Here is a 27,728-nt window from a genome sequence, read left to right on the forward strand (position 1 = left end):
AGAAAGGAGGGGCTGGTGATTCGGAGGCAGCTGCCTGCTAAGCCTGGAAGTGGAGGGGAGCAAGACCTAGCTCCCTTACCTCTCTGAGTTCTGCTTCTCTGGTGGGGGAGATGGAGCGGAACCTTGAGATGGCAGCCTGGCAGAAGCAGGTGGCTGGATGTTCCTCCCCTCTCTACCAACCAAAGGGCATCTGGGCGGTGGGCCGGGGCCAAAAGGCACTTGGCTCTCCATTACCCAGGGGACCTGAGATGATGGCATTTTGGTTTAAATTTAAGGAAGAGTTCAGAATTGTGGAATGGATTTACTAAAGTTTCTGGAGTTTTGAAATTCGAGAGTCCTGGCTAGAATTGTGTTCAGACCATTGGAGATGGGAGGTGGATATGAACGATTGGTCCCCCGGGTCGCTGGCTCCCTGAGAAAGGCCTGGGAGGCCTCACTGCCTTCTTCCCTTGGGACAAACCCGGGCCCAGGGAGTCTGGAGCCTGTTGCAGGCCTCGGCACCCTCCTGGTGCAGCTTTGCCAGGAGGCCGTGGTTATTTCTAAGGAAATTGGCAACTCGGAAAAAATGGGAATGTGGGTGGGAATCAGTCACTCTTCCTGGGGATTGTACATGTCCAGTGTGGGTAGACCTCAGTGTACTTTAGGCCGGCCCAGGATTTCCTGTTTGTATGTATGTATTATATTTTTAATGCTACTTTCCTCTTTTGACCTTCCCAAGGGGAGGGGAGTTAGTCTGTCCTCAGGAACTAGGATGAGGTGTCCTTCACCTCCCAGCTCCTCTGGCCTTCTCCAGGCCTTTCCTCAGCTGCAGCTACAGTGGCCTGGCGTCACTCAGATGGGGGAGGAGCAAATCCATCCCTCTGATTGGTGCCCGTGTTAGTGGAGAAAGGGCAGATGCCGCCCCTCAGTTCCCCCTGACCAGGAAGCCTGGGGGGCCAGCCTTTGGTGTGGGAAGCAAAGCAGGAGTATTAGCTGCTGCCGCCAATGGGGGTGTCTTGGCAGACTCCCAAGCTCCAGCATCCCCGGAGGGACCAGCAGCTCTGACCCTCGTGGACGTGCTGTGGCCCCTGGAGGGAGGCGAGCTCTTGCCAGGAACCTCTGAGCTCACTCGAGGTGGGTGTTGAGTAAGGGTAGAGGAGGATGGAGGAGTAGGAGAGGAGCAGGGATGACTCCCTCCTCCCCCATCAGCTGGGGATGCATCACCACTGCTGGGAACGCATTCAGGCCACTTCTAGACAAATTGGTCATTACGGAAATTCTTTCGTACTCCAGGGTGGGGCTTTACTTGTCAGAAGAATCTTCAGATGTGCTCTTTCCCCGTCCTGGCAGTGAGCGACTAAGCCGTCGCTCCCTGAAGGCTAGAAGGCAGGGCAGTGTCGGAGCCACCATTCCTGCGGCCACTGCCTGTTGCTCTCCCTTCACCTGTCCTTCCGTCTGCACCTGATCAGACCTTTGTGATTCTAGCCTGGTACCAGTGGGCATGGAGCTGGGGGAGAGGATGGCACTGCACGTCTCGCTTTCCTCTCTCCTGCAGGTCCAGCCTTGTTGGGTCTCCATTTCCTGTCAAGGCCCCACTTATAGCTGTGGCACATCTGGGCCTAGACAGGGTGTCCTGTTCTGCATGATGAAGATCCCAGATTTCCCCTCGGTGACTGGCCACAGTTATTCCAGGGGAGGAGTGGGATTTCCCTGACCCCTGGGCACTCCAGAGACTTCCTCCAGGCTCCCAGGTCCCATTTCCCAGTCTTGCCCTCTAAGCATCTGTCCCCCCCCCCTCCCCCCAAGGAGAATGATGGGAGGAAGTCCTGCCAGAAGTTGTTTTTTGGTTTGTGAGGTAACGGTCTTTGGTTTGAGAAACACATACATGTCCCCCACCCTTTGAGATCTGAGGCCAGAAGCTCTAGACTCTCCGGTTTCCAGGGAAACCAGAGTGGGTAAGGCAGAGAAAGAAGGGGCTGATGGTGGGTACTGAAATCTGGAATGGTTCCTGGGGTCTCCTGTGTTTTCTGGGGCATCCGTGTAGTCCACTCAGGGCCCCGGGTTGGAGCCTTAGGTCTGTCACCAGCCAGCTGTGGAACCTTGGCAAACGCTGCAACTCTCTGAACCTTGGTTTCCACATGCCTAAAATCAGGATCATGTCAGCTCCACCTGGATTGTGACTTTCAAAGTGCTCTTATACACAGAAGGGCTATAAAATATATAAAAATTAAACAAATTTTAAGGTTATATTACTTGCCTAGGAAGAGAGAATCATGTCAAAAAATTTAGAGTTGGAAGACACCTTAGTCCTCAGGTAGGCTGGGTGTATCTTAGATTTTACAGAGGAGGGGACAGAGTGAGCGTGACTGTCTGCAGGTACTCAGCAACTTAATTGTAGAACTGGGACTGGAAGCAGGTCATTCAGCTTTCTGGCATACCCTCCTAATCACTTGGTAAACTCGGGGACGTGTGTCCTTGGGGTGGAGAGCCACAGAGCAGATGCATCATACCACAGACGGTCCGACAGTCTTCTGTGCAATCAGGTTTAAATTATCCATGCCATTGGGGGTGGGGGAGGGGGATAGTAGAGTAGATAATCTTAAAATTATTGAAATTGGACTTTTCAAAATATCAGTGAATTATTTTTCCTCTAGCAGATGTATCTCCTTAATTCTCTTGGGCTTCCATAATGTTCTGTGTCCCAGAAACCTGCTGTATGTTGAGGGCGGGTTGTTCCTCCTCATTGATTCGGTGTTTGCTGTGGCTGATCTACAAAGCGGATAATCCATATGCACACAGTTGAAAGCTAATTGTACCCAGTCCCGTTCTTTGAGGACACATTGATAATGACAGCAAGCTCCTTGCCTTTTGCCTGTAGGACACTGAGGGGAGCTTGCTGAAGCTGTAACTGCATCTCTGCATTCTTTGGCTCCTGTTGGAAACGTGGTTTGCACAGATGCAGTGAATAGTAGCCTGTCAGAGCTGGAAAGCACATTAAGGATCCTCTCAACTGGTCCCTTCAGTGTCCAGGGGAAGGTACCAAGGCCAGAGAGGGGCAGGGACTTGTTCTGGATCTCAGAGTCAGGTAGTGACGGAGCTGGTCCCATGGGAACAAGAACTTACGACAGCAAAGGTCTGAACACCAACCTCACGTGTGTTCCATCTTGGCTAAGATTGCCTGTTCCCAGGCCAGCTGGACCTTTTGCAGTTCTGCCCTTGAGAGGCCCCTGTGTTGGCTGAATCAGACCTGCTTCTTCCCCTTGTGGCTCTCCTCCTGTGACCCCCAGCCACCTCTTCTTTCCCTTGTGCTCCCTACTGGCTGTTACTTCCTCCCCCTCCCCCACTTTTTATTATGAAACACTCCAGATATGCAGCAAACTTGAAAACTGCACGGTGAACACCCGTATACCCATCCACCTAGATTCTACCATTAACGTTTACTCTACTTCCTTCCTCCTGTCTTTCTCCATCTTTCCATCTCTATCCATTTATCAGCCTATCTTATTGCAGACATAGTACACTTCACCCCTAAACGTTTCAGCACATGTAAGCATTAGAGGTCAGTATTTGTTCATGCATTTATTGTGTTTTGTTTTTTGGTGGTAAAATTTATATGACAGTGAAATGCACACATTTTAAGTGTATCATTTGATAAGTTTTTTTTTTTTTAAAACACTTTGTTGAGGTATGATTGACATACAAAAGCTGTACATATTTACTGTATGCAACTTGATGAGTTTGGAGATAAGCATACACTCATGAAACCATCACCATAATCAATGCCATAAACATATCCATCACCTGGAAAGTTTCCTCCTGTTCTCTTTATTTATTTATTCCCCCCCCCCTTTTTTGTAATTTTATTGAGATCATAATGGTTTATAACATTGTGTAATTTCGGGTGTACATTATTATTTGTCAATTTCTGAATAGCATTATTATTTATCAATTTCTGAATAGACTTCATTGTACTCACCACCAGTGGTCTAATTTTTGTCTGTCACTGTACATATATGCCCCTTTACCCCTTTTGCCAACCCCCCAACCCCCTTCCTCTCTGGTAACCACTAATCTGTTCTCTTTATCCATGTATTGGTTTATCTTCCACATGAGTGAAATCACACAGTGTTTGTCTTTGTCTGGCTTATTTCGCTTAACATCATACCCTCAAGGTCCGTCCGTGTTGTTGCAAATGGGACAATTTTGTCTTTTTTAGGGCTGAGTATTCCATTGTTTATATATACCACATCGTCTTTATCCATTCATCTGTAGAAGGGCACTTGGGTTGGTTCCACGTCTTGGTTATTCTGAATAATGCTGCAATGAACATAGGGGTGCATAAATCTCTTTGGATCATTGATTTCAAGTTCTTTGGATAACTACCCAGTAGTGGGATACCTGGATTGTATGGTATTTCTTTTTTTTGTCTGTGAGGAAGATCAGCCCTGAGCTAACATCCATGCTAATCTTCCTCTTTTTTGCTGAAGAAGACCGGCTCTGAGCTAACATCCATTGCCAATCCTCCTCCTTTTTTTTTTTTTTTTCCCCAAAGCCCTAGTAGACAGTTGTGTATCATAGTTGCACATCCTTCTAGTTGCTGTATGTGGGACGCAGCCTCAGCATGGCCGGAGAAGCGGTGCGTCGGTGCGCACCCGGGATCCGAACCCGGGCTGCCAGTAGCGGAGTGCACGCACTTAACCGCTAAGCCACGGGGCCGGCCCTGTATGGTATTTCTATTTTTAATATTTTGAGAAATCCCCGTACTGTTTTCCATGGTGGCTGCACCAGTTTGCATTCCCACCAGCAGTGTATGAGGGTTCCCCTTTCTCTACATCCTCTCCAAGATTTGTTGTTTTTTGTCTTGGTAATTATAGCCATTCTAACTGGTGTAAGGTGATATCTCATTGTAGTTTTGATTTGCATTTCCCTAATAATTAGTGATGTTGAACATCATTTCATGTGTCTGTTGGCCATCAGCATGTCTTCTTTGGATAAATGTCTGTTCATATCTTCTGCCCATTTTTTGATTGGATTGTTAGTTTTTTTGTTGTTGAGTTGCATGAGTTCTTTATATGTTCTGGAGGTCAGTCAACCCCTTGTTGGATAAATGATTTGCAAATATTTTCTCCCAGTTGGTGGGCATTTTGTTTTGTTCATGGTTTCCTCATTTGATGAGTTTTGATAAATGCTTCCCGCCATGCAACTCAAACCTCTGTCAAGATATAGAACAAAAACTTCTATTACCCTAGTAAGTTCCCTCATGTTCCATCCCGGACGGTCACAGTTCTGATGTTTTTTTGCCACAGACTAGTTTTGCCTGTTCTGGAATGTCATATAAATGAAATAAACAGTATGAACTCTTTTATGTGAGGTTCATCCACATGGTTACCTGTAGTTTGCTATGTACAGGTAGTTTGCTCCTTTTTATGCGGAATAATATTTTGTTGTATGGATATGATGTAATTTGTTATCCATTCTCCTATTGATGGACATTTGGAGTGTTTCCAGTTTTTGACTATGATGAATAAAGCTCCTATAAACATTCTTGCACAAGTCTTTTTGTGGACATAATGTTTTCATTTCTCTTGGGTCAATACCCAGGAGTGGGGTTGCTGGGTCAAAGGAGGCTGTTATATCTTGTTCCTGCCCTCTCATTGTATTCTGCACCTGAGATTGTGAGTGTTATCAAGTGCCTTATTGCTCATCTAGATTCTTCTCCTACTCAATGTAGGAATCCCCTGAGACCCCTCCTGGCAGCCTCTGCTGGAATGTTTCCAGGGATAGGGAGCTCACTACTGTACAGGCCCCTACTATTGTGCGACAGCTCATTGTGACTTCTGCCTTGGGGAAACCACATAGGACAAGTCTAATTTAACCCTCCTCTCTGTGACAGCCCTATAGAATTTTAGGACTCTTACTGCATCCAGTCTCTCAACTGAGCCTTCAGGGTTTCTCTTCTTCAGGCTAATTCTCATGGGTTATTGAACGTTTCTCATGTGACATGGTTCTCAGACCTTTTACATCCTGGGCATCATCCTTTGGGATTTTAATACTCTTTATCAAATGTCTTGCCCAGAAGTGAGTACTGGATTCTAGATGTGGTCTGAGAAGTGCAGAGTGTGGTTAGATCTGGACTCCTGTCTTGATCTGTCATTGAGCTCAAGGTGATGTTAACTGTCTGGCAGCCACATCACGGCAATGGATCGGATGAGTTAATGTTTGTAAAAAATACCACTAATCTAAGGTGGTATTAAGATGCTCATTCAGCTCGAAGTCGTTTAGAGCCTCTGATGTTAATAGCAGTTATTTTGTACTTTCTACTTGCCATCATCTCATTTAATCTTTGCCACTACTTTATGAAAAAGGTACTATTAAAAAGAACTTATTAAAAACTATTTGGGCGCCAGCCCCATGGCTTAGCGGTTAAGTGCGCGTGCTCCGCTGCTGGCGGCCCGGGTTCGGATCCCGGGCGCGCACCGACGCACCGCTTCTCCGGCCATGCTAAGGCCGCGTCCCACATACGGCAACTAAAAGGATGTGCAGCTATGACATACGACTATCTACTGGGGCTTTGGGGGGAAAATAAATAAATAAATAAAATTAAATAAAAAAAAATAAAAACTATTTGGTTTAGGGGCTGGCTGGGTGGCGTAGTAGTTAAGTTCGCACGCTCCCCTTCCATGGCCCGGGGTTCGCCGGTTTGGATCCCAGGCGTGCACCGACGCACCACTTGGCAGGCCATGCTGTGGTGGTGTCCCATATAAAGTAGAGGAAGATGGGCACGGATGTTAGCCCAGGGCCAATCTTCCTCAGCAAAAAGAGGAGGATTGGCATGGATGTTAGCTCAGGGCTAGTCTTCCTCACAAAAACAAACAAACAAACAAAGAAACAAAAAAGCCTGTTTGGTTTAAAACAGAGTTTGTCAGCTTTGGCACTATTGACCTTTTGGACCAGATACTTCTTTGTTGTGGGGGATTGTCCTGTGCTTTGTAGGAATCAGCAGCATCACTGGCCTCTACCCAAAAGATCCAGTTGCAACCCTTGCCATGCCCCCCAAGCTGCGACAATCAAGAGTGTCTCCAGACATTTTCAGATGTCCCCTGTGAGGGAAAATCATCTCAGGTTGAGAACCATTCCCAAGGTATAGAACTTAGTCACTGAAAAAAATTTAAATAATGTAGCTCTTCCTGAAGGGTAACCCTGTTACTCTTTAGTGTATATACTTGCATATTAGTATGTCCTTTGTACAGACAGTCCTTGTTTTGCATGAATATGCATGAATCTCACTTACCACAGTTTAGTTAAATAGCACCAGTCCCCCAACAGCATGGCTCAAATTCCAGTTGCCGTAGTATATTAACTCTGAGTGATTGCATAGAGTGCAAACTTTGCTACCAGCTCTTCAGTCCACACATCACTGTGTACATAGCAGATGTTTGTTATGGTCGGTGACCAATCACATCCTTTCTTTCGGAGTCTGTCGGTGGTGGTCACTGCCCCTCCGCTATTGAGTTCACACAGAGACAGGCAAGTGTGCAGTTGTGTTGCTTCCTTGTCTCCTGGTGATAAACTCACACCATTTTATAAAAACAGATAATTGAAAGAGGGAATTGGCCAACAAAGATGAAATTTCAGCAAAGAAATGAAGAGTGGTAATGTGGGAAGTGAAATTCGAGCTGAACATAAATGGAATTGTAGAATACATAGCTGATTGTAGGAATGTCGACGTTGTCACCATTCATGACTCTAGTATGCAGCCGGGGGCACTCAGTGAGGGCAGAGTCATTGCCATAAGTGGTTGTGATGAAAAGGAAGAAGTTCAGAGGAAGTCGCTGGGGAAAAAACTTCTCCTTGAAGGCCCTCTTGGAGGTATTTTGCGACATTGAAAGCCAAAGGATAGAGTGTTGGAAACTGATCCAAACTTAGAAAGGAGTATGGCAATTTACGAAGGCTTAGAATAGATGCTTTCTTCATGTTGTGTGCTAAACAAAGAGAAGGCAAGCACTGTTCAAACTACACTGGATAAGTTTTACCAAGAAATAAAACACTCATTCTGTGTCTCTAATATTTTTTATTACAGTGTACTAAATAAATATTAGTTTTACTATTTTTTAATTTCTCTATTCATTTATAACTGACAGTAAGAGGGTTTTTAATGTTTTGACAAATTCTAAAGGTCACGGAACAATCTTTAATTTTCCCCGTTGGTGATTAAGATTCTTTTCATGGTCATTTGTATGGTTCCAGTGCAGAGCAAAAGGCTGTCTATATTTACAAAAGTGTAGGTGAATACACACACACACGCAGCATTTCTTTTGCTTTTTCAAAAATTTTACAAAAATAGGATCAGGCTATGTGTATCAATCTGCAGCTTGCTTTTTTCATGGAAGAATATCTTTTTCGGAGAAATTTTGATCTCAGTATATCTAGATCTACCTCATTCTTTTGACAATTGTGTATTATTTTATGCACCATTCTGGATGTACCATAATATTTGACCAGTTTTTTTATTAATGGACATTTAGTTTATCTCCAGTTTTTTCCCATTTGAAATAATGCTAGAGTGACTATCTGTGACAGATACTGTCATAACCCATTTAATGGATGAAGACAATGGAGATTAGAAAGTGAAATGACTGCCTCAGGCCAGGCAGCTGCTGAGCTTAGAGCTGGCGTTTGACCTTGGGACAGTCTAATTCCCGCGCCCTTGTTTTTAACCACAGGGCTTTACAGCTTCTCTTCTCTTCTCTTAGAAGTAGCTTTTAACAACAGCAGCAGCAGCAAAGGAATAATAGTAGAGTTTGTTGACCTAAGCACAATCCTAATTGCAAATACATTGTTTTTATTAACTAAACAGCAACCCTAGGGGTAGGTATTGTTATTATCTCTGTATTACACTGAAGGAAACTGGAGGTCTGAGAAGGTTAGGAATCTTCCAGGGTCCCACATCTAGTTACTGGAGGAACTGGGACTCAGCAGGCAGCCTGGCTTCAGAGCCTTAGGTCGCACTCATCGTGTTATATGTGGATCTGACTTGAGAAGGCTCTCTTTCGTCACAGGCTATTGTAGATGGTTTTTTTGAACCCTAACTTATGGCTTTGTTTTGGATTAGTTTTGGCCCATATTTTCACCTACTGTACCTTTTAAAAAGTCTATTAACTAGCACATGCCCGATTTTTGGTCCCTTGCAAGTCTGATGAACTTGCTGTCTACTGTGTCTTCAACCAGCTTGTTGGTAAAATACTAGGCAAAGCCAAAGATGGCATTCCTTGGTTTGTCACTTGGAGGTGTTCTCTAGGTTTAATCAACAAGCAAATATTTATTGAGTCCATCCATAATGCCATGTATTGGGTGCAGGATTTGGAATCAAAAGGTGAATGAGATATGGTTCCAGCCTCCAAGAGGCACAAGGTCTATACAGCAGGAGGAGGAGCAGTCTTGTAAATAACACCAGTGAGTGCTAAAGTAGGAGTTTAACACGAGTCTTGTGGGAGCAGAGAGGAAAGGGGTTGATGTCAGGGAGGCTTCACAGAGGAGGTGACATTGCACTGATGCTTGAAGGGTGCAAAGACCTGGAGTCATGACAAGGCGTGCTTGTTTGAGGACACAAGTTCAGTGTAGCTTAGGTATAGAGACTGTTGGGAGGTGAGGGCAGCAATATTATGGGTAGGAACTAGGAAAGACCAAGTTCAGGAGTTTGGGTTTTATCCTATAGCCAATGGACGTATTTAAGGAAGAAAATGTCCCGTTCAGATTTGCGTTTCAGGGGTTGACGCAGGATGTATTGGAACAGATTAAGTCTGCCCTCTAGAAACCAGTTAGAAAGCACGAAAGAGAAAAGGGAACCGAGCACGTGGCAGCAATAGAAAAGGGAAGATGGATTGGGGAGATCTTTCCAAACAAAGTCAGAATGATTGTGTGGGGGAGGGAGGGAGAGAGGCTGAGGGCGACTACTTCAAGATTTGTATCTAGGGGCCGGCCCCGTGGCTTAGGTTAAGTGCGTGCGCTTCGCTACTGGCGGCCCGGGTTCAGATCCCGGGCGTGCACCGATGCACCGCTTCTCCGACCATGCTGAGGCTGCGTCCCACATACAGCAACTAGAAGGATGTGCAACTATGACCTAAAACTATCTACTGGGGCTTTGGGGAAAAAGAAAAAAAAAAGGAGGAGGATTGGCAGTAGATGTTAGCTCAGAGCTGGTCTTCCTCAGCAAAAAAGAGGAGGATTAGCATGGATGTTAGCTCAGGGCTGATCTTCCTCACAAAAAAAAAAAAAGAAAAGATTTCTATCTGGGGGCCTGGCTAGATGGTGATGTCATTGTCATTTACTGAGGCTGGGGAGCAAGCCAGAGGGAGCAGTGGGTTCAATTTGGTGGTTGTTCAGCCTGTCCCAGATCCATTAACACTTTATAATTGGTCATTTATAACAATTGCACATATTATCAAAATGCTTTGTCATCCCAAAGGTCTGGCAGGAGACTTTGTCCATATTGTACTTTATAGAAGTCAAGGCCCCTGTGTCTGGCGTTCCTTTGGTCTATAATTGAGTAACCTGCTAAAAAAGGAAATGAGACCAGTTTGCCATGGCTTCTCAGGGAACTCAGGCTGGATTGTGATGGTCCAATCCTGATCTGTTCTAGAGCTTTGCCAGAAACAGCTGTGAAGTTAAGCAGTCCTCCTTAATTCTGTTTGCATATTGTTTCTTTTCCTTGACTGGCCTGTGAACTCCTTGAATCCCCAAGTGTTTAGTCTAGGCCTGAAGTATAGTGGGTGCCGAGGGAGTGTCTGCTGCCAAGAAGAAGAGCATTGCCTGTCTCCTCTTCCACGTGCCCCTGAATGAACACCGTCCGTGGTTCTGGAATCACACCCGCGGATCCTTTCTGCATCCTGGGGTGTGATAGAAGAAGGTCGGCATCTGTTAACTCAGAATCCTTGGGTGATTGTAAGTTGGTTCTTGGTCCAGCTTGGATTTGAGGTTTCCCTTAAGTATGTGCGTGTCAGTGTTTAGCTTGTTCCAGCCTGAAGAGCATTCTCCTTGATAGAAGAGATGAAATGTATTGGAGATGAACGTTCCCCCACTCTCTGTCACTTTTGTAGATTAGCGCCTCTGTCCCCTTGTGGGGCCACTTCCTCCCTGGTTCGTCTTACAGCTTTGCATAGAGGCTCAAGACATGCTTCTAGTAGTTCTTGGATTCTCACCAGCCCTGCTCACTCTGCTTTATGAGCCCACACCCCTCTCTTTTGGTATGGGCAGTGGTTCGTGTCTTTGGACACATCCTTTCCTGTCTGAGCTCATCAGAGAGCTCCCTGTGCTGTGGCCTTATCATCTGTGGCTTTACCATCTGTGGCTCCCTCCTCTTGGTTTCTTTTTTGGGGATTATTGTGTTTTAGATGATCAGAATCCACTTGTTGGAGACCAGGCCCTATCTTTCAAAATGGATTGCCTTTTGGGATCCCTGCTCATATGCTCCTTTGTCCCAACGTCTAAATATTGGTTTTCTGGAAGTCTAGGCTAAACAACTGTTTTTGTCCCCAGGTTTTTTCTTCCTCCTTTGAACTCTGAAATGAATGACAAGGTTACTTCCTCCCAATGTGGTATTCTTGTTGTTATTATTGTTTTTGCTAACTAAGGTTTTTTTTCTTTTTAACGTAATTCACTAGACTTTGCTTCCTGGTCACAATTGAGGTCAGGGTAGCAGTTCCCTTTCTTGCATCTTCGGCTGTGTGAGAGGTGAACTCTTTAGTAAGGTAAGACAAGGGTTTATCAGGTGCCCTGCTCTTAGCAGAGAAAGACTTCATCTCCCTCTCAGATGTCCTCGAGTTCACGTTTGGTGGCTGGAGCTCTGTCTTGTGTCTGGGCCATTTGTGCTAACTGTGTAGGAAAGAGTGGTTCATCTCTTCTGCCTCTGACGGGGTATTCTTCCATGTGTTACCACAATAATTACTTCTGCTTCCTTTTTCCTTCTCTCCTCACCCGGCTGTTCTCCAGTCTTAGGTGTGAGGAATTGTCAGGGGTGGAGTGTGTGTGTGTGTGTGTGTCTGTCTGTGAGGAATTGTCAGGGGTAGAGTGTGTGTGTGTGTGTGTGTGTGTGTGTGTGTACACTGCCCTCTTCGTTTGTAGGACCCTTCTCTTCCTCCACTTTCTCTCAGCTCCCTCCACCTCCCTTAGATCTGTTGATTAAGGTGTACATGCTGTGAATCTCATTCCACTGAATTGGGATGATGAGGGTAAGATTGCATTTGTCGCTTCCAGTTGATGGTTTGAATGTGCTTTGTCAGCTGTACAGGGTCAATTGACGGAGGCTGCACAGGCCAGAAGCAGTGTTCCTGACCTCTTTCCATCTTCATTTCTCTTGATAATTTGTCCATCTCTGTGGATTTTTTAAAGTCATACCTAGATACTACAAAGAACGTGGCCTTTTTCTTCCTGTCACTCAAATTTTAGCTTAAAGCCAACTTGGAGAGTTTAGTGTGTTTCCTTGTACCGCTGTCTGCCTGTGTCCCAGGGAAGATGCCTTGGATCTTGCTGTAGCCCACGGCCTGTGGAGTTGCTGTAATATACAATCTGCCTATTTAATCACTAAGTCTGTGCTGCAGCTCTTCTGCACTCAGCTCTCTGTTGGGCATGGTGGATGCAGAGAAAAATGGGCAGAGCTGTGAACAGAGCAGGAGAGGGAGCCGTTTAGGAGGAAGGAGACAGGGCAACAGTAAACTAATATCAGCAGCTCGGGGTTGGTTTGCCAAAGCCTCATTTGTAGTGGGAAAAAAAAAGGAACCTGTAGGTTAGAGTCTGAATTGGGTCTGAATCTTGGCTCTATCATTTTCTAGCCACCTGGCCTTGGGCAAGTTACTTCTCCGGGCCTTGGTTGCCACACCTGTAAATGGAGTCAGCAATTGCCTCTATTCCAGATGGCTGTTAGGAGGCTTAAATGTAGCATATTTCCTATATATAAAGTGCACCTGACACATGGCTGATGCGGTATATGTGAATATTCCTCTTTCTCTTTCGAAGTCATAATCCTCTACTGGAAGAAACAAATATCTGTGTCCCTTAGTCTTTCAGTTTCCTACCCAAGACTCCAGAGTGGTTGACAGCCTGCTGTGTGCAGCGCTTTTTTCCATGTAAGTCAGAAGTGGTTAGCAGTGCTGATTTGGGGCCTGTTCCTTGCCATGTGTCGGTTGTATTCTCCAGGAAGATGCCAGGCCTTTACATCAGCTGGGTTACCCTCACACTTAGTTACACCAGGCCCTTCTTCCTCCTGCGGCCGCAGGGGGATCCCCTGTCTCCACTCACCTCCCGCTCTAACAGGAAGGTCAGCTTGCTTTTGGGGCATGGATAACGTATTAGTGTCTCAGGCCAGGGATCATAAGACCTGAGGCAGACTGCACCTCAAAATCTAAACCCATCAATTTAATTTTTAAAAAGAAATACATGCAGATGGTAAAGATCCAAACAATACAGAAAGATATAAAATGAAAAGGAAAAAGAAAAGAAAAAAAAAAGGAAAAATACAAGCTTCTCTCTAGTTTCTAGTCCCTAGTGGTCAACACTGTTAACATTTTTTTTGGGTAAATACCTTCAGAAAATTTTAAGCATCCACAAATCCTTATATCTTCTCCCCTCTGCCTTAAAAAACAAAACACCACCACCACCACCACCCAACTGGCATTGTATTTTACATCCTATACAGTACTTTTTATTTTTGGAAAGTAAAAAAATACACAGAAGAAGAAAATGTTACCTATATTACCACCATTTATAGTTCACCACTAATCAATGTTTTGCTTCTTGTCTTTGTGAATATACTTTAAAAGTTACTTAAGCAATGCAATGCAGTGTCGTTAACAAGAATCAGAACCTTGATGAGAAAGCCAGAGTATCAGCCTATTCCTTGTCTGCTTCCCCGTCTGTTAACACCCACTTCTCCCGCAGCGGCGGTGCAGTCCCCCTTGTCCCTTCACGAGGCTGTGCAGTGCTCTGCTGTGTGGGTGTGCTGCCGTTTCTCTGAGCAGCTCCTTAGTGGTCCACATTGAGGTTCTTACCAGTTGTTTTGTCCTTAAAATGTATTTGCAGGGTGATTTTCTCGCTGGGTGATTAGTGGGTCCAAGGTTTGAACATTTACAATTTTGATAGATATGGCCAAATTCCTCCCAAAATATACTAGTTTCTGTCCCTACTGAGTGTATGAGAGAGTGCCTTTCCCCCAAATCTTTGCAGTAAACCTAGGAGTTTTATTTTGTTTTGTTTTTGGTCAAACGTTAAAAAAAGTTTTGCCATTCTGGTGAAATTATCATCATTGTTTTTGTAAACATTTCTCTTTTAATGAGTTGCAGCAAGCGTCTTTCATTTGGCATCTGTGTTTCTTTTTCTTTGAACTGCCTATTCTTATTCTTTGGCCATTTTTGTATTGGGCTGTTAATCTTTTACAGTTGATTTGCCAGACTTAAGTTAGCCTTTTATCCATCATGTGTTGCAAATATTGTAAAAAAATCTGTCATTTACAGTGTGACATTTAAGCCTCTTGCTTTTTGTGGACCATCTGTCCTTGGTGGCTGCTCTGGGAAGGTCCTGGAGAGCGAGAGTGGGACCATGGGGAGGTCACGCTCATCTTCTGGGCAGTGTGGCATAGTTGTTTTAAGGCTTTTGGTACTGGATGCCCCATCGTAAGTTTTAGCTTTGTTTTGGGTGAGGATTTTTTCCCAGCACATTAATGGAGGTCAGTAACAAATAGAGAAGCGCATTTACCCCCCAACCAAATGTTTAGGAATGTGTGCGCCAACATGAGGGACCCCGATGATGTACTTCTGTATATCTTTTATTTTGACTACCTTCTAAGATTTTTAAAATCTGCTGTGAGCTTTGTGTTTAGGTTAATTTTTGAGGGGAGGAGCATCAGTTTCTCCTCACTGAGCTTTGCAGAGCTTCTAGAAGGAGGATATACTCTTTTTTTCCCCCATAGATGTAGAGGAAAATCATCATTTCAACCAAGACTTATCTACTTGTCATCTCTTATGTTCCCGAGCTGGGCTAGATGAAAGGAGAAATGTGACACATCTCTCCAGCCTTAAGCAGCTCCCTGTAATTTGGGGGTGAGCGAGTCTCCCTCACCACCGTTGCTGCTTTTGTAGCAGCACCCTATTCATTTCCTTTGCAGCACAAACCACAATGTGTAATTAAAAATTAAAAAGAAAACTTGTTTATTGTGTACCTCCTGCATTAAAATGTGAGTTCCGTGGGGCACAGCATTATTTGTCGTGTTGTCTGCTGTGTGCCAGCACCCTCCAAACCAGCGTGTGGCATATACTGGGCGCTCCAGGCTTCTGCTGAGTTGGGCAGTCTGGGCGGGTGAGGTTCAGGGCTGTGTCTCCTCCCTCTTTCCCTCCCTGGCTCAGATCCAGGGATGGGGGCTTTGGAGGGACTGCGCGGAGATAAGAAATGATGTAGGGGCCGGCCCGGTGGCGCAAGTGGTTAAGTGCGTGTGCTCCGCTGCGCGGCCCAGGGTTCGCTGGTTCGTATCCTGGGCGCGCACCAACGCACTGTTTGGCAAGCCATGCTGTGGCGGCGTCCCATATAAAGTGGAGGAAGATGGGCATGGATGTTAGCCCAGGGCCAGTCTTCCTCAGCAAAAAAAAAAAAAAAAAAAAGAGGATTGGCAGATGTTAGCTCAGGGCCCATCTTCCTCAAAAAAAAAAAAAAAAAGAAAAAAGAAATGACGTAAGGCCCATGGGTCCTGGTCCTGCAGCCTCATGAGCTCCTCACACCTTTCTTTTTCGCTAGTATAGGGCTGTGGGGGGCCCAGGTCCCCAGGTTCAGTCTGAAAGGAGAGGTCCAAAGATCTTTGAGCCAGACACAGATACCCTCCGTGGAGCTGGGGAGCTGGGGAGCTGAGGAGGGCTGGGTCAGGCCCAGGGAGCGGGAGCAGGACAGAGAATGAGTGAACAGGTTTCACTACACTTCTCTTTATCTTCTCCCTTTCTTAGGGAGAGAGGTGTAGGCACCCCTGGGCGTGAGCTGCTTTCCTGTTCAAAACTCCAAGAGGGCAGCCCCTGGTCCAGGGACTTGGGGTGTCTGAGCCGCCTGGTAGAGCCCCCTGGCAGAGCTGCCCGGCAGCCCCAAGGCTCTGCTCCCTGGCTGCAGGGCCTGGGCATGTGGATGACAGCCTCCCATTAACATTTGGAGAGCTAAGCTTCTTTGCCTCTTTAAAAAGTATATACATTAATTGTAAATCACCTAGAAAGTAAAGATATAATAAAGAAAATTGTTGCCTATAATCCTATCTCTCAGATGTAATAATTACTATTAACATTTGACTGAATATGAATGGCCTTCCTGTTATATACATACACACACAGATATAAATAAATATACATATAGAACTGTACTGTACATAAGGCTTTGTAACTTGCTTTTTCATTTACTATCAGTTTCTTTAAATTTATTTATCAGAAAGTATCTAAGATTGGGATGTGTGCTGCAAAAGAAAAAAACAGTGCCACCACTGACGGTGACACCCATGAGAATATAATGGGCACTTAGGAATCCATTTCCCATTGAATATGGGAACTTCTGAAACATGATTTTAATAATTATAGATTGTATAGATAAATGCACTTGTAAAAGAAGCAGTCTCTGTTGCTTATTGCTGGACATTCAGTGTGTTAGCCGTTTCCAGTTAAGGTAAATGATGATGGGATATATATCTCCTTAAAGCTCCACTAGGGCTAGTACCTTAGGGTAAAATTCTAAAAGAGGAATTTCAAGATCAAGGGGTTTGTACTTGAAGGCAGATGTACATTTCAGCCCCCATTTTTGGCTGTTGATGTCATGGACAGTCTTGGGCAGATTTTGTACCCTTTGCCTTACGATGGGGTGGTAGAAAAGAGGCTTTGAGAGAAAGAGGATGGGGTTCAAATTCCAGCCCTGCCACAGACAGCTGGCTGAAAGACCTTGAACTAATGGCTTGGGTTCTCTGAGCCTGAGTTTTCTCATTTATAAAATAGGATGCTTCCTCCCGGGGCAGGTGTGAGGGTTCCGTGTGGGAAGTACTTAGCACCCATTTAACATGAGTGCTCTCAGGAGCAGGGGCTCCCCGGGTCCTGGCTGCCTGCTGCTGGCTGGCTCTGTGCTGAGGAGGTTGCTGGGACTCCTGGCAGCAGTCTTCCTCTTTTGTTTCCACCCCGTGAAGCACCCAGATCTGCCCCCCTCCATGTGGCCAGGGAGGGGAGAGGGTGGGGAGTGAGCAGGCCTGGTCCACAGGTTGGGGGTTGGTGCATGACACATGGCCTTCTCCTTGACCTCCTGCTGCCAGTGCAGAGGAGGTCTTGTTTAACAACACACCCCCCCCACCGGCAACACACTCAGCCTGACTCAGACTTTTGCATCATTCTTGGCAGTGCATCAGTCTTGGGAAGGGATGGCTTCCTTCTCTCACACGCGTGCACCCCCGCCCCCAGCTGTCCAGTTTACGTGGTGTAGGGAGGGGGAGGGGGAGCCCAGGGCTAGGATGCCAAATCCTGCTTCTCTCCCAGTGCTCTGGGTCCCCCTTACTCAGTGCCTAGAGCTATTAATAACACCTTAAATGAGATGAGTGTGAACGGGATTCCAGCTGCCCACCCCAGTGGCACCCTGACACATGAGGGGTGGGGGGGCAGAGTAACAATAGCAGACACTAATGCAGTGCTTACGGTGTGCCAGGCACTGTTGTTAGTAATTTACAGACTGTGGATGTATTAACTCATTTCATGGTATTTAACAAGATAGGAAACTGAGTCACAAAGGGATTAAAAACATCCCTGTGTTCACACCCTGTTAAGTGGTGGAGATTGTGAAGGGGACGATCCCTTGGGGCCCGGGGCCCCTGTTCCTTCCCTACTGTCCTCCTGTCTGCCTTGCTGGTGAGCAGTGCCTCAGGCCCTGGGCTCTGTTTCTTTTGTTTTCTCTGGCTCAGCGAGGCTAAGGATGCTGAGTACTCCTGAGTCTTTTCATGTGGCCCCATGATGGAAGGTTTGGTGCGGGGAGATAGGGGGGGACCATTCTTTTTCCCTCCAGCTTCTGGCAAAGACAGAGGCATGGAACAGTATTTTGGGAGAGCTCCTACATCTCCCTCGTTGCCACTGTAACCCTAGAGGTCCCCTCCCAGGCGGTGGGCTCTGTGGCCTGACCCCTGGCCCCTGCCACACTTGGTCAATGGCCTTCCCTATTACATTGCAGTCTAGCACATGCAACAATTAACCTTTTCCAGGGTGCAAGGGAACTTCAGATGCAAACTATGGGGGGCCCAGGCAAGTCACAGTATCCATTCCAGGCTTAGCATGGGCTTAAAATATTTCACAATCCCTTATAGACGTTCCTTGTCTAAGGGCCTGTGGTTTTTCAGTGCAAGGCCCCTCCTTCCTTCACACTCGAGTCCTCAGGGCTGTGGTCCCAGGCCCTTTGGCCCTTTGGCCTCCACTGTCCTTGTCCATGCCAGAGAGGTGGGAGCCTTTCCTGTCGGCCCTCTTGGCTTCTGATTGGACCTGCCATACCTCTGCTAGTAGCCCCGGGCAGCACCCTAGGAGTCCTGTTGTCTTTCCCAGGCTCTTCTCTGGCTTGGAGCTCAGGCACCTCCCCTGCTGTTCTTTACTTAGCCCTGTAGTCCAGATTAGCACATTCTTGATTTCCCCTCTCCTGGCTTTCTGCACCCCGCAGCTGTCTGCAAAGCCTCTTTAGCTCTTCATGGCTCTGCCCCCATGACGTCAGCCAGCCTGCTCGCTTGAGCTTGACTCGTTTGAAGGTCTTGCTTTCATTGCTTGGGCTGGTTTTCACATCCATTCAGCGATTTCTGATGAACATGTGCCTGGATGTCAATTACCAGTCTTCATGGGAAATTCTTACTGTGTTTCTCTCAGAATTTAAAACTACTACACTTTCCAATTGACTTATTTTGCTAAGTCGAACCCAGTGTTACAGATGAGGAAACCCTTTTCTGAAAGGTAGATTGGCTTGCCTGACACAAGCGAGGAAGTGCAGAACTGGGATGCGAGTTGTGTGTGATTCCCAAGGCAAGGTGTGTTGTCCTAGGACCATCTGGCTCCTCTGCCAGGTGAAGAATCGAGTGTAAGTCTGGAGGTGATATGTGAACCCAGGCTTTCTGACTGCACATTCTCTTTTGCCTAATGCCACACACTTGAGCATGTCTAAGACAGAGAGAGCAGAACCTGGAGTGCATGCTCTGAGCTCAGGAGGGGCCGAGGGGCATGCACTTGGGTTTAGGCCTCGGTGTGCCCTCGCTTAGCACAGCTCTGGTTTGGTAGAGCGTGGAGCTGGTTCCCAGGTGGTGGTCACCAGGCTGCAGACAGAAATCCAGCCCACAGTGTTGCTGGCGACTTGTACTGTCTACATCAGCACACTTTAGCCTCAACTCAGAGGTGATGGAGAGGGCCCCTGTGCTGCGGCAGGTATGCTGCTGGTTTACAGTGATGAGTGCCTGTCTGATAGCAAAGCACTCTTAGACGTATTATTCCATTAAATCTTGCAGTGGCTCTGTGACGGAGGGGGCCAGGCAGGTATTATACCCCCAGCTTAGAGATGCACAGCAGGCTCAGAAAGGTAAACCTCTCCAAGGCTGTGCAACCAGAAATTGACACATTCCAGACCTGGGCCCAAGTCTCTCCTGACTGTGTTTGAGTAAATTTAACAACCTTGATCCTTTCTCTGGGCGTTAGTTCTTGTGTGCCGGTAGTGGGTGGTAGAGGTCTCTCCTGTTTGGCTGCTCTGAGAACTTTTGCTCCTGAGCCTTTGAACTTCTCAGTCTTCAGCAGGTTGTCTCACTGTTATAAGCATTTTCTGTGTGTCTGCCTCCCCGCGTGCCCAGCTCCCCCTCCCCATCGGAGTTCTTTCAGATCAGGACTCTTCTCTTTGCTCTTGACATCCAGCACAATGTGTGGCCCGTGGGAGGAGCTCAACACATGCTTGTTGAGTTGAATTACAGGCAAATGAAAGTGGCCGGCACCTAAACCTGTTCCCTGCTCCATCCAAATGAATGAAGTTGAAGGTGGCAGAACTCAGGACCTGTGCAGTGTCCTCAGATGGCCACCAGGTGGCAGCGTCACCCCACGGGGCCCTCACCTCCTGTCTGCTCCCCAGGAGACTGAATTATCTGGACACTAGTTTGGGGATTGCCTCTGCAAAGTCAGGCTGCAGTTGGTGGTCCGAGATTGACAAATCCCGGCCTCCACCCTCGTCTACACGCTGCGTGGTGTCGTGGAGAAGGCTCGGGCTTTGGAAACCTCCAGGCCTGGATTTCGCCCTGGCTTTGCCTTTCCCCAGGAACTCAGCCCTGCACACACTGCTCCTCTGAGTCTGTTTCCTCGTCCCGTAAAATGGCAATTGTTGTACAATTAGAAAAGGCCCAGCATCATGGACCAGAGCATAAATGAACGTAGTTTTACTGTTGGCAGTTCCTGTGTTTGCCTTTCACTGCCCTCTGTGAAATCTGGCTCACACCTGGCCGTCGGATCTTACTTACCGAGCGTCATGCATGCTCCAGCAGGTCTCTCAGCCCTGCCTGTTGTGCCCCCCACCCCCCAACTCCAGCTCCGCTCCCTGGCAGTCAGTGCCCCGATTCCCGCCGTGTTCCCTGCCTGGACGCCTTCTCTTCTGTCATTTCCCTCTCAGCCTGACCGTCCCCCGTGCACTCCGCCCCTCTAACTGTACTGTAGTGGCTCATCTTGACTCCCCATGGAGATGTAAGTCTGTCAGGGTTTGTGTCTTAATTATTTTGACATCTGTGCCGTGCCCTTAGCAGACATTCTGTAATGAAAGTGACAATTGCTGTCATGGAGCACGTGCCCCACACGCTGCTAGGTGCTTTGCAGAATTGTTTCGTTTAATCCTCACAACAAATCTATCCCCATTTTACAAAGGGATATATCAAATGCTTTGGCTCTGAGCAACAAAAAATTCTACTAAGAGCAGTTTAAATAGTAAGGAAGGATCATTATCTTACTAAAAAGAGGTCATGAAGGATGCTTGATCCAGGTAGTTGCCACCTCTCCTGGTTGCATTGGTTTATCTTCCTAGGCAGGTCCCCCTTATGGTGCCCTATGCCGGAGAGATGATGCAGGGTCCTTGTGCTCCTTTAAGAGGGCTCTCAGCAGACTTCCTACCAAGTCCTTGGCCAGTGTTGGGTCTTCAGCTTGTTCCCAAGCTAGTCACTAATAAAGGCCTGGAATTAATGAGGCTGGCTTGGACTAGTCAAGATTCAGCCCCTGAGGCTGGTGAGGGATCCAGGCTCCTTTAATGCCCTTGGCCACCTGGTCCATGCAAGAGGAAGGGACGTGAGCATGGCCTGTGAGTTAAGTAACTTGCTCAAGGTTGCAAACCTGGTAAGAACTGGGATTCAAAACACGTCGGGCTGACTCCCGAGGCTAAGTGTTGGTTGAATGAAGTAAACCTCAGAGAGAGAAAGCATGTTGCTCTGGATTTGGTGTGCTGGGTTTGAGGGATGTTGGCAGTAACTTTTCTTGTTGATTCTGGAGTCTCTCCTCTCTCTAGGCCCCTTTTCATTGTTGTATTGGTGTTCCTCAGTCTTTCTTTCTCTCCATGCCTCCTTTACCCCTTGTCTTCCAGTGCCCAACTGCTGCCTGCCTTCTTAGAATAGACTTCATGCCCTTAGCTGGGGAAGGGCCCAGCTGGACAGAATGGGCAAGGGCTGATCTCAGTGTAGCTGTCAAGGCCCCATGAGAGGTCATCTTGAGTTTCTTTTAGAGCAGATCAGGGAGCTGCAAAGCTCTAAATCAGGATTTAGGAGGAGGAGAGGCCAGGGAAAATGCCAGGGGGCTGTTGGAGGACCAGCGGTCGTGGGGACGGGTGGTGTATCAGTGGGGATGTCCGTGGGTGCGTGGGCCAGGGCCTTGGGTTAGGCCCGTGGGGCAGTGGCCAGCGGTCCCCCTGCAGAGACAGCACAGGTACACAGGAGGCTGTTTGCCTTGTAGATGCTTCAGGACTGCCCCAAGGCCCGCCGTGAGGTAGAGCTGCACTGGCGGGCCTCGCAGTGCCCTCACATCGTGCGCATTGTGGATGTCTATGAGAATCTGTACGCGGGGAGGAAGTGCCTGCTGATCGTCATGGAGTGGTGAGCAACCCCGCCTGTTCTGTTCCTGACCCAGCCTGTCCCCGCTCCATGCTCAGACCCCTACCTTCTGAGGACTGCCCGGGCCTGGACTGAAGCTTCAAGTGTCAATGCTTGATTCTTCTGGGCGCAGTGGAGAGGGGTGGCGGGATGCCGTGCTCGCCAGATCTCACTGTGGCTTTGTTTCAGTTTGGATGGTGGAGAACTCTTTAGCCGAATCCAGGACCGAGGAGACCAAGCCTTCACAGAAAGAGGTAGAAAGGGTCTGTTGTGGAGACGGGCCTTGGGCAGGCAGGGCAGCGGATGTCTGAAGGGGTCCCTCTACAATGCTTGCTCCCTGTGAAAGATGCTGAGGCCTGCTGCCTCCTCCAGCTCGCTGCCAGGGCTGTCATCCTCAGCCGAGCCAGGGAGTCCCTTGTTTCTTGGTTCCCGGGGTGGGTGGTGGATATAGGGAGCCTTAGGCTGCATGGCGTGGGAGCTGGTATATCGGGTTTGCAAACCTAATGACACATCTTGTGACTTTCTTCCCCACTCCTACCTCTCTTCTCTACAGAAGCATCAGAAATCATGAAGAGCATTGGGGAGGCCATCCAGTATTTGCACTCAATCAACATTGCTCATCGGGATGTCAAGGTGCCAGCTGTTTACTACTACCCCCCACCAACCACAGGTGCTGCAGAAGGCTGAGGGGCGGGGTCATGGCCACCCTAGGAGGGGTTGCTGGAGTTGTTCTGCATCCTTGCCACCTGGTTCCTGAGGCAGCATGGGGCAGGGTGCCATTCTCTGCCCCACAGGGCCTGCCCTCTGGGCACACCACCAAACCCAGGAGTGAAGCCTTCTGTGGCCACACTCAGCCCTGTGGTCCTCCTCAGTCAGCACCTCTCTGTCGCACCTTTGGTTTCCATGTCCCCTGTGGTGTTTGTTGCTGGTTCTCTGCGTTCGTCTCTTGTCTCCAAGCACACTGTAAGCTCTCCGAAGGCAGGGAGCTGGTCATATATAGCTGATGTTCCTCATGGTGTGCAGACCATAGGTGCTGGACAAGTGATTGTTGAATGGGTGAAGGCAGGCAGGCAGGCAGGCCTCGTTACCCTTCTGATTTCTGAGAGCCTCTCAGCGTCGGCAGGGTGTTACTTCTCTGTCTCTCTTTCTGTAGCCTGAGAATCTCTTGTACACCTCCAAAAGGCCTAACGCCATTCTGAAACTCACGGATTTTGGCTTTGCCAAGGAAACCACCAGCCACAACTCTTTGACCACTCCTTGTTATACACCGTACTATGTGGGTAAGTCTAGAGGAGGCCCAGGGGCTCGTCTTTCCCCTGAGCTTTTCTCAGACCCCCTCTTGGAGGTCTCAGAGGCACAGGTCCTAGGAAAGTCATGTCCTCTGGCCCTTTCTGGGCTGGTTCTGATGCAACCTGACCAGAAATGGGGCTCGTCAGAGTTGAACTGGGATTGCGGCATTATAGGAAATTACCTGCCTGAGATCATGGCAGGATTTCCTGCACACGTGCACTTTCCTAAGAGCCACCACTGCGTCAGATTCCCAGTGGAGTCCGGGGCTTAGATTTGGTTCTGGAGCCTCTGCTGATTGGCGCAGAATAAATCCTCCAAACATGATGGTCGGATTAAGTGGACACTGTGGCTCTGCAAGGCTCTTGCAGTTCAGGAGTTGTTTCATCTTACGATTCGGGCCTGGGGCTCTAAGAGGAGGGTCTTCTGCTCTCCTCCATCCGACCTCCTCCATCTAACGCCAGGGCTGGGTGACGGCTCTTCCCCTTCCCACCCCTAGATACGGTCCCATCACGCTGGTGAAGGGTCAGGTTGGGGGCGTCATCCACAGAGAAACTGGTCGACCTCAGTGTCCTGAGGGCCAGGCCTATCGCTGTTGTCCTTTGGTTTGCAGCTCCAGAGGTGCTGGGCCCAGAGAAGTATGACAAGTCCTGTGACATGTGGTCCTTGGGTGTCATCATGTACATCCTGTGAGTGTGCCGGGGAGGGACGGGAAGGGAGCCACCAGGGCTGGGCTGGGCTGGGCTGGGGTGGGAGGTGGCCTGTACTTCTCCAGGACAAGAGGAAGAGGCAAAGGTTAGCATTACCCTCTGGATGGGGGATTCCCTGGGAATCCCCTGCTCACAATGCCCTAGCTAAGTGGTGGGTACAAACTAGCTACTGGGCAGGAAAATGTGTCGTTTAGACACTTGGTAGATTGGATTCCTGGGCCCTGTCCTTGACTTTGTGTATGGTGCCTGAATCAACAAGTCCCAATTTCTCTGTGACCTGGACAAGAAGAAGCCTGTTTCTCACTCTGTTCCTGGTGCAGGGCCCCCAAATAACACCAGCTCTGTCCCTCTCTTCCTGCTTCCTCTCGGCTCAGGCTGTGTGGGTATCCCCCCTTCTATTCCAACCATGGCCTTGCCATCTCTCCGGGCATGAAGAGTCGCATCCGGATGGGCCAGTATGAGTTTCCCAACCCGGAATGGTCAGAAGTATCAGAGGAAGGTAATGAGCCCACATGAGCACGCCTCTGTGTGTGTGTGTGTGTGTGTGTGTGTGTGCACGCACGCACGTGTCCCTGTGGGCATCCGTCTCACGTGGGAGATGTACTGTGCCTACATCTGCTGGGTATGTCCTGCCTGTGTGAAGGGCCTGCTGCAGGCTCAGGGGCATGAGGCTGTGTAGGGCCTACCAAGTGGTATAGCCATAATGGTCCTCAGGGCCAGCTCCTTAGGCAATCTGCCCCCGTGTGACCCCCGTTGGAACCTGGTTTCTCCCAGAATACTGTGGGAGGGAACAGGAGAGGAGAGCAGCCCCTGAGCTGTCTCTGTCCCCTGCCCCACCCCCACAGTGAAGATGCTCATCCGGAACCTGCTGAAAACAGAGCCCACTCAGAGAATGACCATCACGGAGTTCATGAACCACCCCTGGATCATGGTAAGCCTGGCAGGCTGGAGAGACCTGGCTCCGTGGGACTATCCCTCAGGACAAGGGCTTAGCCAGGGCTCTGCCCAGCCCCAGGCTTCACTTGGACCCCTTTTCTCTCCCCTCAGCAATCCACGAAGGTCCCTCAAACCCCACTGCACACCAGCCGGGTCCTGAAGGAGGACAAGGAGCGGTGGGAGGATGTCAAGGTGAGGGGAGCCCCTGGCACGGAGGGCTCGGGAAGGCAGCTCACGGGGCCGCCCAGCTGTGAGTGGTGCTGGCCGGGAGGGTTTGCTGCTGCATCCTCTCCCACAGGGGACGTCTGTTACACAGGAACGGCGACTCTGAGCCCCTTTCCGACCAGGTTGTGGGCGGAGGATTCTGTGTTCCTGTCTAAACTCGGCCATGGCTGTTTCCTACCATCCCTCTGCTCCCTGGGTCTCTAGAGGGGCCTGAAAGGCCACCTGGTGCCACCTCCTCATATGGCAGATGAGGAAACCGAGGCTCAGAGAGGAGGAGTGACCTGTTCAAGGTCACGCAGGTAGTGACTGGCTGGGGCCGCCAGAACCCAGGTCTCCTGCCTCCTGGCCCAGTGCTCTTGCTGCCTTCCTGTGGGGTGGCTGGAGGCCCTCGGAGAGCGGCGGTGGTGCCTTTGGGCCGGCCCGAGGCTGCCCTCAGCCCTGGACCCACTGACCAGCCTGTCCTCCTCTCTCTGCTCCACTCTCCTCCCCTCGTCCTGCCCGCATTTGTGGCTCTTGTCTCACATCTCTCTCGGTGCCACCGCCCTGCCCCCAGGAGGAGATGACCAGTGCCTTGGCCACAATGCGTGTGGACTACGAGCAGATCAAGATAAAAAAGATTGAAGACGCGTCCAACCCACTGCTTCTGAAGAGGCGGAAGAAAGCTCGGGCCCTGGAGGCCGCGGCCCTCGCTCACTGAGCCGCTGAGCCGTCCTGCTCCGCTGGAGGACAAGCAATAACTCTTGACCTGAATATGTTTTTTAAATGAAGAGACACAGAACTGTCCACTTCCACCTCCCCTACTCCTTGGCTGCATGGAGCCTGGAACCTCATCAGAGGCTGAATTCTGCCTTTGGTTCTGGCCACCCCAGAGAGGGAGAGGCTGGCTGGTGGGAGGGCGTGGAGAGAAGGGAGCATGATGCTCTTGAACCTGTGCTCATTTTGCAATTTTATCAGTAATTTGACTTAGAATTTCTATGAAACTTCTTTTATTGTTCTTTCCCCCACCTCTCCTCCTCTCCCGCAAGCCCTTTCCTCTCTGAACACTGCAAGGGTTTGGGGTTTGTCAAAGGGTATTTGTGGAAGCTGTTAAAGGGAGCGTCCCTGTGTTGTCCCATCTGCCCTCTCTGTTTTCCCACTACAGCCTGAGGTCCCCGCTGGCTGAGGCATTCCGGGAGCTCAAGGCCGTGAAGGGCTGGCGCCAGGGTGCCGCCCACCTCCTCAACTGGAGCCCTCAGACATCACCAGTGTGCCAGATGGATAGGAGTGAGTGTGAGTGTGTGTGTACGTGTGCCCATGCACGTGTGCTTGGATCTGTACCTGGGACTGTGCATTTGAGGGGTCAGGGGCAGGCAGGGTTGGCTGTAGATGGAGGGGGCCCTGCTATGGTTCAAGAACCTTCTCCCTCCTTGGGCTTGCCCTGCCCGTGTTGGGCCTGCCAAAGTGCCTGGGAAGCCCGTCCAGATTCTGAGCCAGGCCCTTCACGGCCTGCCTCTGTTCGCTGGTTCCAGGGGGTGGAGAGGAGTGACTTAGGCACTGGCACAACAATCAGGAAGACTGGACCCCCCCACCCCTAGGACCCCCACTCCCCATTTAGTGCCGGTCCGAGTCCACTGAGGCGCTGACCTACAGTAACCTCTCTACCTCCCCTTCCTGCGGTTATTAACCCATTCTTGTTTATTGTTCTTATGTTTTTAGCCATTTCTCAACAGGCCTCCTCTCAGCTCATGTCTGGGAGCCTGGCCAGTTTATAATAAGTGACACAAAGCTTCTGCATTTCAAGTGTCTCTTCTGGGCTCTAGGGGCATCGGCCAGCTGCCCCTTGTGGGCAAAGGCAGCACCACTTCTGTGGTCCTCCCGCAGTCGCCATCGTGTGGCCTGTGGGTGGGTGGGGGAGTCTTCGCACCAAAGATGTCCCGACTCTGCCTCCTCCCTGCCAGCCACTTCACCCCACCCCACACAACTCAGCTTCATGTGTCCAGGCCAGTGAGGGGAGGGTGGGTTGGGGAGGGCCCCCCCAGTATTAGTGAGGAGCAGCAGGGGCGGATGTCCTCTGTGCCTTGGTCCCTTTGGGCCAGGGGGCGGCAGTAACGCTTCAGCTTTCGTCTCCCTCAGGGGCAGGGGGTACTCCTCTCTGGGTGTGGGGGAAGGGCTCCGATGCCTGCGGCGCCTCCCGCCTCTGATGGTGCGTCCAGCACTCAGATTGTTGTAAACTGTTGTTGTTTTGTATAAGCGAAATTGTCTTTACTAAACAGATTTAATAGTTGAAAGGTTTTCTTTCTCTTCCTTCCTCGGGCTCAGCCCCTCAACCCCCACCTCTCCTCTTCCCACACACGGAGAGTGGTTTTATGTATTGGGAGGGCAGAGTCCGGGTGTCATGGGAGGGGAGAGGCGAGCGGGAGCCAGTGCCTGTCCTGTGGAGGGCCTGGCCAGGTCACGTCTGGTGTGGGGCGGGAATGCTGCTCTCCTCAGACTGGGCGCGG

The 27,728-nt window shown here is 49.1% G+C and overlaps 1 protein-coding gene across 1 annotated transcript in view; it reads left to right on the top strand.

The window, feature by feature from the left end:
* Window positions 1-27,515, top strand: part of MAPKAPK2 (MAPK activated protein kinase 2) — a 46,294-nt gene extending 18,779 nt beyond the window's left edge. The window contains exons 2-10 of the mRNA XM_004425093.3: window positions 21,954-22,093; window positions 22,280-22,344; window positions 22,644-22,723; window positions 23,244-23,370; window positions 23,991-24,066; window positions 24,462-24,586; window positions 24,933-25,018; window positions 25,135-25,215; window positions 25,802-27,515. Of these exons, the coding sequence (XP_004425150.1) occupies window positions 21,954-22,093; window positions 22,280-22,344; window positions 22,644-22,723; window positions 23,244-23,370; window positions 23,991-24,066; window positions 24,462-24,586; window positions 24,933-25,018; window positions 25,135-25,215; window positions 25,802-25,945 (924 nt within the window). The 3' untranslated portion in view covers window positions 25,946-27,515. The remainder of the gene's footprint in view (window positions 1-21,953; window positions 22,094-22,279; window positions 22,345-22,643; window positions 22,724-23,243; window positions 23,371-23,990; window positions 24,067-24,461; window positions 24,587-24,932; window positions 25,019-25,134; window positions 25,216-25,801) is intronic.
* Window positions 27,516-27,728: the final 213 nt, after the last annotated feature.

The sequence above is a fragment of the Ceratotherium simum genome, chromosome 2 (genome assembly GCF_057802395.1).
Source record: "Ceratotherium simum simum isolate JZ-2026a chromosome 2, ASM5780239v1, whole genome shotgun sequence".
NCBI classification, from domain to species: domain Eukaryota; kingdom Metazoa; phylum Chordata; class Mammalia; order Perissodactyla; family Rhinocerotidae; genus Ceratotherium; species Ceratotherium simum.